Source organism: Gadus chalcogrammus, chromosome 16 (assembly GCF_026213295.1).
Source record: "Gadus chalcogrammus isolate NIFS_2021 chromosome 16, NIFS_Gcha_1.0, whole genome shotgun sequence".
Classification (NCBI taxonomy): Eukaryota; Metazoa; Chordata; class Actinopteri; order Gadiformes; family Gadidae; genus Gadus; species Gadus chalcogrammus.
This window is the reverse complement of record NC_079427.1, coordinates 8,487,429-8,503,514: the sequence shown is the minus strand read 5'-3', so window position 1 is coordinate 8,503,514 and position 16,086 is coordinate 8,487,429. Positions and strand designations below refer to the sequence as shown.

Genomic DNA, 16,086 nt, shown 5'->3' with positions numbered 1-16,086 from the left:
GATACAGAAGGATGGATTATTATAGATCAATAGAACAAATAGGAGATAGAGCAATCGTGTTTTGTGTGTGTGTGTGTGTGTGTGTGTGTGTGTGTGTGTGTGTGTGTGTGTGTGTGTGTGTGTGTGTGTGTGTGTGTGTGTGTGTGTGTGTGTGTGTGTGTGTGTGTGTGTGTGTGTGTGTGTGTGTGTGTGTGTGTGTGTGTGTGTGTCTAACTAGGGAAAAGTTGATGTAAACTAGAACACACACACACACACACACACACACCTTCGAGAGTGTTGAAGTGTTGTAAAATGTATAACTTTTGAATGGGGAATGTATGAATTTATTATGTCTCTCTCTCACCCCCTCTTTTGGTATCATCTCTCTCCCATCTCTCTTTCTTTAGGTGCCCAGACGGTATTGGCCATCAACAGACCATCCTTTGCCCTCTCTTCCCTTTTTGTCCGCTTATTTATCTTTCATCTTCTTACTCTATCTCCCCTTCTGTACCTCACTACATTCTTTCCCTCTCTGTCTTCTACTCTCCCTCTCCCATCTAGCATTTTCTCTCCTTCTCTGTGTCTCCCCCCTCACCCTCTCTCTCTCTCTCTGGCTCTCTCCCTCTCTCTGTGATGCTGGCCTGTGGGTGAGTGGACGCCCTTCACCAGATTGAAGCTGGGGAAGTTAAAGGTGGTGCGGCGGCAGTTGCTGCAGAGGTACACACCAGCACCCTGACACCTAACCCCCGTCCCTTACCCTAACTCTAAAAACAAACTCTTAAACAGAACCCTCAATCTATGAACAAACCCTGAAACCTAACCCTGACTCTAAAAACCAACCCTGAAACCTAACGCTAAAAACAAACCCAAAGACCTACCCCTAACCTTTTTCTGAATACTAACCCGACATCGAATCCTAAACCTCACCCTAACCCATTGCCTTTTCCAAAGTGGATACCAACCTGGATGGGGCATTTCCGCTTTACCTATTACCTAACCCCAACCCCGCACACGGCACACTTCAAAGAATGGCTTTGATTGGTTGGCATAACGCCCCAGTTGCTGTTATGCTTGCTTTGGTCATCTGTTTTTAAACCAATCATTGATCTTACAACGGGCAGCACAGTAGATCTCCCTAAGTTGCTCGATGTTAATTGGTTAATTGGGGGTTTCAGGTATGAACACCAGCCGCTAGTCTCCTGCCTGGCAGGCCTCTACGGTTGCCAATGGAGACGGTACCAGCGAGCAAGGGCACAGCCAGGGGAGGTCTGCTGCAGCAAGGTACACACACACACACACACACACACACACACACACACACACACACACACACACACACACACACACACACACACACACACACACACACACACACACACACACACACACACACACACACACACACACACACACACACACACGCACACACACACACACAGTTGGAGGGGATGTTGCTGATGGGGCAGAGGGGAGTAGGGGGTATCGATTCCCCATGCTGGCTGTTCTGCTGACTCCCATAGCCATCGGTGCTGATGCCCCTCTCTGTACTGGGAGGTGCCTCCCCACAGAGACAACATGACTACCTACAGACTGACTGACCAACCAGCAATTCCCCCCTACCTGTAGATCTGACAACCTGCGTAGTGGCACACCTACCATTCTACCACCCACCTACATATCTACCCCCCTGCCAAACAACCCAACTAACACCTTACTTACGTGTGTGTGTGTGTGTGTGTGTGTGTGTGTGTGTGTGTGTGTGTGTGTGTGTGTGTGTGTGTGTGTGTGTGTGTGTGTGTGTGTGTGTGTGTGTGTGTGTGTGTGTGTGTGTGTGTGTGTGTGTGTGTGTGTGTGTGTGTGTGTGTGTGTGTTCTGCAGGTGGAGTGTGGCAGTTTTGGCCTCCTGATCCTCACCTTCTTTCTCAGCTTTGTGTTCCTGTACTTCTGGAGCGAAGCGCAGAACGACTACAATGACTTTGACTGGTAGGTCACTCTCTTGCTCTGCCTCACTCTCTGTGATTAAGCACCCTTTAGAGCCTGTGGCGGTGAAGTAATCACTTTGATGCCCACTAAATGCCTTTGTTTTACCATGACATTTTGTGCAACCATAAGACTTGCCAATGTACATATTCTTTGGCATGATTGAAAAAAGTATTTGTTCCATTTCCTATCGCATAGATCCGTATTTAATAGAAACATAGACACACACCACACACACACACACACACACACACACACACACACACACACACACACACACACACACACACACACACACACACACACACACACACACACACACACACACACACACACACACATTGCTCACATGATACAAAATAATTAATTCTGTAGTTGTTATAGACGTTGTTGCATAATAATTGTTATAGACGTCGTTGTCCTGTAAAACTGAATTTTCCAGTCACTTTTGCTTAGTTTCCTGGAGTGGTTTAACTGCATACCTAGATTTAACCAAGCAACTGGCATGTACGGTACTGACCCAATGGCTTTCCTGGTTCTCTGGGGGTCCAGGTTTAACTTTGGGACTCTGGGGTTCTGGTTCCCCTGGTCTCTGGTTCTGCTGGGCGTGGCAGCAGCTCTCTTCACCTACATAGCCCTCTTATTGGTACGCACACTTGTCCCACCACACACACATGCACTATTTTATATATACATTCTATTATTGCATTATATTCATAGTAGTATGTATAAGAGTTTAGATACTTTTATCATAGTACCTAGGTATTTATACATTATTTTACTTCTTACTTGCTAACTGGCTGGCGCCCACCTGACCCATATTCCTGTGTCCTGATACAAAGACTGATTGCTTCTCTGTTGTGGATGTTACCCAGGTGCTGGCAGTGTGCCTGCTCTCTGAGGGCCAGAGACTTTACCTCCACTGGAGCCACAAGGTACACACAACACACATTCACACACACTCACCCACTCACTCACTCACTCACTCACTCAGAACACACACACCCTTACCCTTTTTTGGTATTTCCTCAGATCGGTATCGTGGTAACGCTGGCGTTCTCCGTCACGGCAACGGCCATTCTCTCTGACCTTTGGAGCAAAGAATGGAAGACCCTCCTCCTCTCCCTGCAGGTAGGGTCACCCACATGCAAATCACAGAACAAACCAATTAGATCTGACACACGCAATGCATTCACGTGTATTATAGCAGATATGGGGAGATTGGATCCCATATGTCAAACTAGATAAGGAACAACAACTCTGGTATACATTAGCTTATTATGGTATCCATTGTCTAATGTAGCCTTTTGTTGTAGCATCATCTCTCTCTCATCTGATTGGCTAGGTGACCGCCCCCTTCCTCCATGTTGCTGCCGTGGCGCTCATGACCCTCTTGTCCTGGCCAATCGCCTTGCACTTCTTCCGCATGAACAAGCGGGGTAAGCCATCTCATTGGTCATTGGATTTAATTGATTAGATGCCATGTTGGACAATATTATGTTAATGTTTTTCAAACATTAGTGAGCTGGTTGCATTTGCAATCTATGTACAAATTATGTACCATTTGCTTTACTTCACTTTCTGTGTGTGTGTGTGTGTGTGTGTGTGTGTGTGTGTGTGTGTGTGTGTGTGTGTGTGTGTGTGTGTGTGTGTGTGTGTGTGTGTGTGTGTGTGTGTGTGTGTGTGTGTGTGTGTGTGTGTGTGTGTTCGTGTGTTCTCAGTGCGCCAGGTGGCTATCCTGGGTTTGTACCTGTCGGTTCTGTTCTCTCTGTACCTGGTCCCTCTGGGGATGTACTCCCCCTGCATTAAAGAAGCTGGCACCCTGGGCCCGCCCCCCTCTCTGATTGGACACAGAGGAGCACCAATGGTGAGCCTGGAAGAAGCTAGATTTTCAGCACTTTATACAGCTATTGACAAATGCTGAAGTTAACCTACTTAAACTTAATATAATAAACCATGATCATCTAATCATCAAATATACTACAACAACGAGACCATATTGCAGACAAAAATATTTTGATAACGCATTCTGAATTAATCTTGCTAGAATGAGTCACAGAACAGCACTGGGGCACATTATTACGATGTCCATACTTTAAACTAGGACATCCCCTGGTTCAAAAACAGCACCAACACTTATATGTAGGTCATGGCAGACACAGGGCAACACTGGCCTATTTAAAAAATGCAGAAAGATGCAAAAGAGATGCAAATTAAATAAGCCAATTAGATCTGGATCAACCGTTACTTTTCTTGGGGGACAATCTCAAAAGAGTGTTAGGAAGACGATAAGGTCCTAATAGACAGCTTTTCGTAGGTAGTCCTCGACACAACTCCCATCTTATCAAACACCAGTGTGCCCTGTACAACCGATCATTTTCCGTGATGTTGGTTTTTATTGTAATGCAGGCGTCATCGCCTTTTATCAGCTCCAATATAAAAACTGATTCATACCTCCTGTGCGGTCAGACATAAAAATAGTTATTCAGAGTTAAAATCAGTCTCTTTTCCATCCATTTATTGTGTGTGTGTGTGTGTGTGTGCGCAGTTGGCTCCTGAGAACACTCTCCTATCGTTTGAGAAAGCGGTGGAGGTGGGCGGTGAAGGCCTGGAGACCGACGTACGGATCAGGTGGGCACAACAACTGTCCCCAGTATTCAGCGTATCATAACGTCATGTGCTTCATCAACGCATATATCCACCCCAGGCGAAAGGTATCGGGTTTGAATCCCAACGTCCCCAGTCTGCGTTAAGGTGTCCATGAGTAAGAAGCCCTGACCCGCCCCTGCTCTTTAAGGACATGTATCTTGGATAAAAGCGTCTGCTAAACTATCCCGATAAACTATATCTGTCTTGAGTCATTCAAATGAGTGTCCCGGTCGGATCTATTACTTCTGTCTGAGCAGCCCAACCATCCCTAGCTCTGTGATCCAGTGCTAATCACAGAGGTCAGAGGTTAGCCTGGCCACCTGCCTCGGTGCTAAGGAGCTTAGCACGTGCTAATCCAATTAGCTGCTAGCGTAGCCATTAGTCCTAGCACGCAAGCGACGGATAGCGTTAACCTGCCTTGATCAAAATGGGGAATCGGCATGACTCAGTGTAACCTAGGTGGCCGTGTGGCAGGCCATCCATGTAATTATCTCTGTGTGTGTGTGTCTGTGTATTAAGGCATGACGAATGGATTTGTGGTTTGATGTGTTGGCATCAATAAATATGCTCACCTTGCAATTACGCTGTGAAAAACAAAGTCCTTGTTGTGACATTAAACAGGCAAGGGTGCGTGTTTTGTTTGTATGGGTTAGCATACACGCGCATGCGTGCACACATTGCTGTGCGCGTGTGTGTGTTAGTAGCATACATCAATGAGATGAAGGATTGTACGAAAGCCACTCTGTGTGAGTGCTGCCGTCTGCTGAGTGGGCCACATGTTCATCGATGACTTTAATCATTTGTTCCTCTCGTCTCCTCTGTCCTCCTCTTCATGTTCCCACACTCGGACTCTATCCCTCCCTCCTCTCCATCCCCCATCCTCTTCTTATGATTGCCTCCCACGCACGCACACACGCACGCACGCACGCACGCACACACCAACATACTCACACATACATCCCCCCACCCCCCCTCTTTCTCACACCTGCACACCTGCCCGCGCACACACACACACACACACACACACACACACACACACACACACACACACACACACACACACACACACACACACACACACACACACACACACACACGTGTCTACAGTTACGACGGTGTTCCCTTCCTGATGCATGACTCCACCCTGCGGAGGACCACGGACGTGGACAAGGTGTTCCCCAACCGCACCCAGCAGGACGCCTCCCTGTTCACCTGGGCCGAGCTGCAGCAGCTCAACGCCGGCAACTGGTTCCTCTCGGTGAGACGCGCGCACACAGGGAACCCACGCCGACACGCACACCCTGCACGCACAACGAGAGACAAACACGCACACAGACGAGGAACAAAAAAGGGAAATTGCCGTCTACAGATCAGAGACAGAGAGGAACACACGGCTCCAAAGAGAAGCCTAAATACGAACGCAACAGACGGATGCAACACTAGAAAAATAAAAGAGAGACGATGCTTTTATATGCATGGTTAATGCTTAAAAAACACTACAGGGCGTTCTCCTTTGTTGAATGATGTGGGTTTGAGCTTGGGAGATTAATGGTCTAAATCCTTCTTTCTTCCCCCCCCCCCCCATCCTGGTCCCAGAGGGACCCGTTCGGTACAGGCTCCTCCCTGAGTGAGACGGAGCGCTCCAGCATCCAGAACCAGTCCATCCCCTCCCTGGCCCAGTTCCTTGAGGTGGCGGCGGGCAGCGGCAGACTGGTTCTGTTTGACCTGCGCAGGCCACCGTCCGGCCACCCTTACAACGTGTCCTTCATCAACACCACTCTGCAGGTGGTCTGGGACAACATCAACTCCTCGCAGGTCAGCCCGTGTTCAGACATGTTGGGTCGTTTTTGCTATTGGTTTCTCTATAAATGTTGGATGTAAAACCATTTTTTTTTGGAACAATGGAACATTGTTGATTATTTATTAAAGTTGAATTATTAAAGTTGCAATCTGTCACATTTCCACTAGCTCATAGTGAGGAATGACATAGCTGTAGTCAATGCTAAATGATAGCGATTTCAATAATTGTTATCAATAAAGTCACATCCTGCAAAACAACAAAACATCATCTGGTCCGAAATACTTCACACTCTCTGCTGCCACAACGCTGCGTTTGAGTCTCTGTGTGTGTGTGTGTCTCTGTGTGTGTGTCTCTGTGTGTGTGTGTGTCTTTGTGTGTGTCTCTGTGTGTGTGTCTCTGTGTGTGTGTCTCTGTGTGAGTGTAGGTGCTGTGGCTGCCCTCAGAGGACAGGGAGACGGTCCAGGCTGTGGACCCAGAGCTACAGCAGACGGCCGAGGAGAGGGGCCCGGTGCAGAACCTGACAGACAGACACATCCGCAGGCTCAACCTGCCCTACAGCTCCATGTCCGAGCAGCAGATCAGGTCGGTTGGTACTCCGGTCGGGCAGAGCGGATGACTGCCAGCAGAAGGGTTCCCTGAGATCTGCTGAATGACTCAATATGCAGACTAACGGATCACACAAACCTGCTCTATGTTTCAACAGCACTTTGATTATTGTATTTCAATCAATTATTTCCATATATAAAGTATTTTAATATCTTTATATTTGACTATATTCTGCATTTTAAGATTAATAATGGCATCACAATGGGAGTTCATCTTTTTTAAAACGCTGACTTTGATATAGTCAACATAATTATTTGAATGCCTTCATTGTCATTCAAACACCGCTGATTACATTTTGACCAGAGAAGGTTCTTAAAAGTATTTGACCGCCTAAACACCGAGTCATTGGCCTGCATCTCCATCTCCATCTCCAGTCGGTTCTGTCTGGAACAGCACAACATTTCCGCTGTCATATTTTCATATTCAGCTCAAATCTGTAATTCACAGGCCAACAGATGATCATTAGACTTCAAAGGCTGGGCTCACGCTTTGATCTCACCCCATCAACCTCTCATAGTCACTGAATCGGAAGCATTGTGTGTGTGTGTGTGTGTGTGTGTGTGTGTGTGTGTGTGTGTGTTTTTGTGTGTCTGCTGGGTACTGCATGATTGACAGCCACTTTAATACGTGCTTTAGATGATATTCTTCCTCTTTCAGTCGGTTGTGGCTCCCTCTCCTTCCTCTTGCCTCCTGCTCTCACATCTGCTCCTCTTTTCACCCTCCATCTCTTGCGTTTCCGGTCTTTCCTCCCCCCTCTGATTCCATGTCTCTCTCTCTCTGCCTCCTCTTTGATACTCGTCTCTCTATGTTAATCGCAACACGCTTTAACGACACAAATGTTTTAAATTATACAGCACATCTCTCTCTTCCTCTCCGTCTCCCTCTCTTAGTTCTCTCTCGTTCTTTTATTTCTCTCCAGCCATCCTCGGAGGCTATAGCGATATTGACGTGGAAATTGAGATAGCTTAATCTCTCTCATCTCTCTCTCTCTCTTGCTCCCTCTCTGTTGGTACGGCGTGTCTCTAGTCAACATATTCATATCAACAGGCTCTAGCAATAGGAACGCCGATAATGAAACAGCCTGTGCTTTTAAGATCAACATCTCACCCTCACTCCCTGTATCTCGCAGATCTATTAAATTCAAAATGGCCTTAATGTCATGGGAAATAAACATTCTCATTTTCAAAGGAGTAAAAAATTGTTACATTTTGTAACATTTCCTCTCTCTCTGTCTATTGCTCTCTCTCTGTCTCTTTCTCTGTCTCTCTCTACCTCTCTCTACCTCTCTCTACCTCTCTCGGCCTCTGTCTCTCTCTCTCTGTCTCCCTCTGTCTCTGTCTTTTTCTCTCTCTCTCTCTCCCTCTGTCTCTCTATCTCTCTCCCTCTGTCTCTCTATCTCTCCCCCTCTGTCTCTCCCTCTGTCTCTCTCTCTCTCTCTCTCTGTCACTGTCTCTGTCTCTGTCTGTCTGTCTCTCTCTCTCTTTCTGTCTCTCTCTATCTCTCTCGTCCCCTGCAGTAAGTACTGGTCGGTGAACATCAGCACTAACCTGTTTGTGATCAGCCAGCCCTGGCTCTACTCCCTGGCCTGGTGCGCTGGTGTCCACTCCATCACCACCAACTCTATCCATCTGCTGTCCCACCTCAGACAGCCCCTCTTCCTCATGGTGAGACCGCCCATCTGTCTGTCTGCCGGCCTGTTTGTCTGGCAGCCAGTCGATCTGGCTGGCTCACTGTATGTCTGTCCACCTAGCTCTATCTATCAGTCTGTTTATGTATCAGGCCAACTATCCTTCTAACTGTCTGTCTTAGTTTACTGTATTATTGTATTACATTTTTTAGTGAAGAATAAAATACAACATGATAATACTTAAAAGATAATACTGAATAAAATTTGGGGAGAGTAAGAAAATAAAGTGCAGAGGATAAACATTATGCTGTTGGGCTTAGTGTGCTCACTCTCCCTCGTCTGTCTGTCTGTCTGTCTGTCTGTCTGTCTGTCTGTCTGTCTGTCTGTCTGTCTGTCTGTCTGTCTGTCTGTCTGTCTGTCTGTCTGTCTGTCTGTCTGTCTGTCTGTCTGTCTGTCTGTCTGTCTGTCTGTCTGTCTGTCTGTCTGTCTGTCTGTCTGTCTGTCTGTCTGTCTGTCTGTCTGTCTGTCTCTCCCCCCCCCCCCCCTGTCCATGTTTCTCTCTGCAGACCCCAGAGGAGTACACTCTGATGTGGATATTGACCGACGTTTCGTCCACCTTCCTCATCACTGCCGTCTTCATATTCCACTGGTGCGGGATGAACACACAAGGACATACGTGCAAGCACATGAACACTCACATACATAGATACATGTACAATGTACATTATATTCCATACAAAGCCGGCTCTATCATCTAATCACAAACTATCTTTACTTTGTGTGTGTGTGTGTGTGTGTGTGTGTGTGTGTGTGTGTGTGTGTGTGTGTGTGTGTGTGTGTGTGTGTGTGTGTGTGTGTGTGTGTGTGTGTGTGTGTGTGTGTGTGTGTGTGTGTGTTTTATACCATTGTGTTTGTTTATGTAATTTGTCCTTAGTAACTTTTTTAGAATCTCTCTGCCTTCACACCTTGGTTTAATTTCAACACCTGGGTCACTCCCTCACTCACTCACTCACTCACTCACTCACTCACTCACTCACTCACTCACTCACTCACTCACTCACTCACTCACTCACTCACTCACTCACTCACTCACTCACTCACTCACTCACTCACTCACTCACTCACTCACTCACTCACTCACTCACTCACACACACCTGAACATGCACACACGCATAATCAGAGATGATCAAATTTAACTGGACACAAAATGTCTGTTGCAATCAGCAGAACACACATACAAAAAGACACACACAGACACAGACACAGACACAGACAGACAGACAGACAGACAGACAGACAGACAGACAGACAGACAGACAGACAGACAGACAGACAGACAGACAGACAGACAGACAGACAGACAGACAGACAGACAGACAGACAGACAGACAGACAGACAGACAGACAGACAGACAGACAGACACACACACACACTTCAGTTCACAGGGTTTAGTTCAAAGGGTTCAGGTGTTTTCATATAGTAACACAGACACACACACACACAATTTCTGACCCTAAAAAATTATTGCAGCTGCAAGTATCAAAGCTCTTCCAATCAAACACACACACACAGATTCCCTGACCACATACATATTCCCTGACCACTGTGGGGTCTGTGATGTGTTTGGTCCCTAGGTGGAGAGAGAGAGGTCTACCCTTCTGGTCCGGGAGTCGCCAGGCCCACGAGACCGGCCCCTACAGCAAGTTCAGGACAGGTAGGATGATAACATCTGTTTCACTGTGCTCCTGCATGTAGTCCCGGTCAGACCCTGGAGAAGTCCCACTGCTCTGGGCTTTCGAGCTGTTCTGTAGTGTCGCATTACAAACGTGTCCATCGCTGCCTGTATTACCGTCTTAAGGAGAGAAGGCCATTGGCAATGCAATAAGCTTACTTATTTACTTACTGCCCTTTATGCCTACTGGCATGTAGGGCAGCAACAAAGGATCTCCACTCCTGTCTGTTTTGGGCGAGCTTTTGGATTGAACTCCAGGATGAATGCAATAAGCTATTCCTACATTATTGTAGAAATGGTCATCAGAGGGTTACTACTAGAGCGTTAAAATAATCATCCAGTGGAAAAGAATACATCACATAATGATGAACACACCTTTATAAGACCCTATCAAAAATCTAAAGGGCTCATGCGCACAACAGGCAATAATGCTGGAGAGACTTCCTCAGTGAGAGACTGAGGAAGAGACTTCCTCAGTGGTCTTTAGACTACAGGCTTACATACTTCCTTTTGTTTCAATGTTGTCTGTCATTGCTCTTGTTTGTGGTTGTTTAATCAGTGCATGCTCTATGTTTGTGTTTCTCTGCATACCTTCATTTTGACGTATGTGTGTGTGTGTGTGTGTGTGTGTGTGTGTGTGTTTCCCTGTTTGTGTGTGCTCATTCGTACGCCAGACTCGTCAGAGGCGATCTGTATTCATTGGAACCAGCGCCATTCCATCTCTCCCAGTGAGACGCTGGTTTCCCTTCCTATGACCTTCGACCCTTGATCCCCCTGCACGTACTTCCTGCATGTCAACCAATCAAAAAAATCCTGTGTGTGTGGCTCCGCACCATTCCTGCCTTACAGGCAGCTGAGCCTCCATTCAGCCGTACGAGACCACTATGTCGGGTGCCGGGGGGGGGGGGGGGGGGGGGGGGGGGGTTGAAACCAAGAGGGGAACTTTGAGCCTCATGATGACTGGAAGCTTTCCGCTCCCCAGACAGCTCTGCACGGCTCCTGTTGAAAGCCTGTGTTGGTGCACTGTCACTACAATGCCTGTGTGTTCTCGCCCTTCACCTGAAACTCCAGCTGTTCTTCTCCTCTGCCCGGCTTGCCTCCACGCATGTTTTGTCTGTGATGTGTTTGTCATACACTGAACCGATCTCCCGTGGACCGATGTCTGTGCATGCCTCGACGCCGAACCTACCCCCCCCCCCCCCCCCCCTTTGACATGCCTCAATATGACCATTACTGGAACCCCCCCCCATCTCTTTACTATATCCTGTCTGTTTACTATACTCCTCAAGATCACACTCTGCACGACTTGCACTACACTACCCACAATGCCCCTCGCCGGGTTGAACTTTCAACAGAAACCTTTTCCTCCGACTTTGCAGAGCTGAGCGACGTTTGGTCCGTCTCGAACATCGTCATCCGCCCGGATCCGCAGGGCTCCCCCACACTGTCGGCCACCCCCCACCTGCCCACCATCACAGAGGAGTGACTCACCCACAGAGAGGGGGAGAGAGAGAGGGGGGGAGAGAGGGGGAGGGACAGGGAGAGGAAAATATACGTTTAGGATAAGAAATATACTTTTTTATATGTAAAAAAAAAAGAAAGAATAAGCAGTCTGAGTCAGCGTGGGAGGATAATAAATGACGGAAAGAAAATACCGGCAGAGTACTTCGATTTGAGAATATAATTCATTGCTGTCATTCTCTTTTTTTTCCCACGCTTTCATTGGAAGGCTGATGGTCTGCTGCGAAATACCTGAACTGTCAAACCTCGTCCCGTTGAAGATGGGACACGGCTTTACAGGCTAATTATGGGCCCATGTTGCTATGAGGGCCATTTCAAAACGTAGGAAGCTTTGATTTCTAGCTAATGGGATTTTTTAAGTTATGAACCAGAGGAGACTAATACATGCTTGGCTTCACACAATGTCTGATGAGAATGCACAAGGACAACTATTAAAATAATAGGCCTTGCTTTATATGAATGGCTTTCATTTGCTTCACTTTGAGTCTATACTTTATTAAAAACCCTGATGTTCAAATGGATACAAACAACACAAAATGGCTGCCATGAACATTTCATCTCAGAGGAGAAAAAAAAGGAAAATCTTTAATCAAAGTAAAGGTCTGGTCTTAACTGGAGCCAAACATCAGACTCATTGCCGCCCCCTGTGGAACAATTTGGATCTGCAGCTACTGAAAAATACCCTGGAAAAGAACCGAAAATCCTCAGTACGGACATAAGTTGCGACAAAGTAAAGCCTGTTATCCTTTTCATTTGCTATACTGGTAGGATGAATGTATTTTTTTTTCCTCCAAATGTTTAATTTGTTTGTCTTATGCATTATAGGTTATTGACAACAATGAAGAGTGGAGAATTTTTAATCCATGTGTTGGGTCAATTTACATAAGACAAGTGGAACACCATCTGGTCTCTACCAGGCTGAGGACTGAGAAACTAAACTGGACTATATGGTCTGAGAAAGTGTGAATCATAAAGTATTGCGTTTGCGAGGAAAACCAAGAAGGATGTTCCATACTGGGCGATGGCTGGATCGCATGACCTTAAGAGCTTCTCCTGAGGAACAGGCCCAGGGCTCTCAATGCATGGTGGCCATGCCATCTGCTTCTTACGCTAACCTGTAGTAGACCACCTCTCCTTATGGGCCCTCGAAGGAGCAAGGAATTTAAGTATTCAAATAAAATAGAGTTCTTATACATTTTTTTCCCTTGTTTTGATATCCCAAACTAGTTTAGTGATCCTTAAAGGATTGATTTGAGCTTGTTGTACAAATTTGAGTTGTTAATGTTCGCCAAGTGCCGTTAAGAATGACCCCCTGCTTTGTTTTTTCCCAACGAATTCAGTACCTTCAGGAAGTGATCACAGCACATTGGTTTAGCGATCCGTCATAGCATAGACTTCATGTTGGCCTATCTGGCAATACTGCAAATAAATACAATACAGGGACTACTGGACCTCCTATCCACTTGAATGGTAGAACAATGTATGTAGTAGACCTCGACATGTACATAATACTATGTACATTCTGTATTCTGTATCTATTACCATGTAGTACTGACTAACTAGTCTGGTCAATTTGCTGGATTTAACTATGCTATGTGTGTATATGTGCTCAGTTTAGACGATGTTTAATCATGTAAAACCAACCAGAATACCCAAACAGAACAAAATGGTGATCACATATTACAGACGCAATAGTTCCCACTGCTAAATATTGTGACAATATTCAGAAGTATTTGACTACTCTTACTTTTGGTCAAGTGAAAAGCATAACGGCTCTTTCCTCTTTTCCTCTAGATATCTTTTAGTTTAAAGTAATGTTCACATTTCACACTGTTGCACACTGAGAGTCTTTGATACATCCTCAGTGAAAGTATACGTGAATAGTCCTTCCAACTGAAGGAACAATTTATTTAATATTATGCTTGGCAACTTTAATGTACAACAATACAAATGGCTGCTTAGATTGCGTTTAATGTCATTCTTGAATATGTTGTCAAATGTATCATCATATTCTGTACCAAAGTCATTGTTTAAGAAAAAAGTTTGGTCAATACAACTGCTTAATTTTGTCTACTCCTTTCTTTTTACTTATGATTATTCAATGTTATCACGGCGGGACTAGCAACAACCATCGGATATTGATCAATTACTTCCCAAGACTGTGCTGTTAACCTTTCCTAAGCAGCAGATCCGAACTGTTAACTCTGAACTTTCAAGGCAGAGTGGTCGACAGCTGTAGGAACATCAACTCCACGGTTGTCAATCAGTAGCTTAGCAAAGTAAATGTATGATTCACTTTCAAACAAAGGGTTCAGTCAAATGCAGTAGGATGCAACGTATACTTAATTCTATAACCCTATGTTTATAAATGTATTGAAATGTCAGGGGTCAACATTCTAATTCTAAATTGTTTAATGCGTAAGTAAGTGTAGAAACAGGCTATTCATAGATTTTGTCTTCCAAGTATTTCCCTGTAATGTAAAAGAGAGTTATGACCAAAATATTTATTCTTTCTCCCTAAATCTGTTATCTTCTGTAACTGAAAGTATCACTTCTTAACTCACCAGCTCAACCACCTAGTGCTACAAACAGCTAGCCTGGCTATTGCTAGACCAAGCTCAATCGTTGATTGCACGTTGGTCTGGGGAAGCTGCTGTCATTCTCTTCAGCACAAGAGATCAATGGGCCTAGTTCAAATGACTGTACGCAATTGGCTGTTTACAGTCGCTTCCCTGTCGTCATTGTGAAACCAGCCAATAGCGCGCCAGGGGGAGAAGCCAGCTTGGTGATTGGCTCCTGCAAAAACGTATCAAAACTAGAAAGAAATGTATTGCTCTTCTCCAGACCCTTCTGCAGGGCGAACTCAAATCGCTGGCATGGGCCAGTCTAACAGACTGCAACACATGGTCATGGACAAATGAATTTATTAAGACACCTCACTGTAACAACATATGATTGACAAAGACTGTACAAAAAGCTGTTTAGGCTCACATAAAGAATGCTGGGACATTGTTTTGAAGTAGAAAACAAACTAATTAAGGCAGTACATATAGAGACAGTAAAACGAAAGAATGAAAAAAAAAATGAAGGAAATCACGAGATGGGCATTAAATACATCAATTCAATATATTAAAGATTTTAGTAGTGCTTGGACATTGCTAGACTTATTCATTAAATCCTTAAATTAACAGTATTACCCCGAAATGTCTCCAAGCTAGAGGATGGGAGTATTAAGTTGACTATTTTAAAAGGCTAGTACACGTCAGATTGGTGAAGGATTGGTCATTGACATCTTTTTAACTGAACTATATGAATCAATGGGCTTGTATAAAAACCTTCTTTGAAGACAACTTCCTTGACAACAGTGCTCTACAAAAGTAAACTGAAAACGGAACTGAGTTTGTTAGAAGCAGACGTAGTTTGCTGCTTTGAGAACTATATTTCACCCTCCTAGGATCTATTCCCCATCAGACACAGGACAAAGCTCATCTTCATACAATTTAAAATACATCCAGTGTGTGTTCCAGAATATGGATCAGGTAATTGATCAGGTGCCTAGGTTGGTTCTCTTGCTGGGCGGTGTGTGGATCTGTATCTGACCCTGAACCAGATCCTGAACCAGACCCCAAGTAGGGCATGAATGACGGGGAGTGGGGCGACTCTTCTAGAGGTAGTCGTCCTCGCTTGAGGGCTCGTCCTCATAGAAGTTGTAGTAACCGCTGCTGGGGCCTTGGCTCGGGCCCTCACCGGGGTCGCTGATCGCCGCCGAACTCTCCACGGTGAACTTTGACCCCACTGAGCTAGGCGAGGGACTGCGGCTCATCCGCCACAGCTTGAAGGCGAAGGTCCGCCCCCAGCTGCAGGGCTGGCCAATGGGACGCAGGAGCCGGATGAGCTTGGCGGCCTCCTGCCAATAGGACGTTCACTTGTTGTGACTCCGCCCTGAGCGCTGCTTGCTCATGGTGGTCAGCATCTGGCTGATGTAGGAGGTCAGCAGGTCGTCCATCTTGTAGCCCTGGTGACCAAACGCACACGTACACACTGTATTAGTGGAAAGGTATGTGAAAATAAATCACTGAAATACTGGAAAATACATTTGAACATAAATGAAATTAGATTGTTCTAACAGCGTCGGTAACACAGCGTCTTCAAGTGAAAATCAATGATTATCGATGTTTCACCATCTCAAA

At 45.7% G+C, this 16,086-nt stretch overlaps 2 protein-coding genes across 4 annotated transcripts in view; one reads left to right on the top strand and one right to left on the bottom strand.

Annotated features, from left to right (window-relative positions):
- Positions 1-613: 613 nt before the first annotated feature.
- On the top strand, positions 614-11,889 carry gdpd4a (glycerophosphodiester phosphodiesterase domain containing 4a; the record flags this gene model as incomplete). Its single annotated transcript, XM_056610400.1, has 17 exons — positions 614-696; positions 1,155-1,260; positions 1,858-1,961; positions 2,511-2,604; positions 2,834-2,893; positions 2,991-3,089; positions 3,304-3,397; positions 3,680-3,825; positions 4,507-4,589; positions 5,715-5,865; positions 6,204-6,422; positions 6,833-6,990; positions 8,531-8,678; positions 9,208-9,290; positions 10,278-10,357; positions 11,050-11,103; positions 11,755-11,889. Coding segments are annotated over 17 exons (1,869 nt in total), but the record flags the coding sequence as incomplete, so codon positions are not given.
- A 2,896-nt stretch (positions 11,890-14,785) lies between these two features.
- Positions 14,786-16,086, bottom strand: part of myo7aa (myosin VIIAa) — a 50,104-nt gene continuing 48,803 nt past the window's right edge. For all 3 annotated transcript variants that reach the window (XM_056611268.1, XM_056611269.1, XM_056611270.1), the window contains one exon: positions 14,786-15,911. In XM_056611268.1, the coding sequence (XP_056467243.1) occupies positions 15,819-15,911 (93 nt within the window). In that variant the 3' untranslated portion in view covers positions 14,786-15,818. The remainder of the gene's footprint in view (positions 15,912-16,086) is intronic.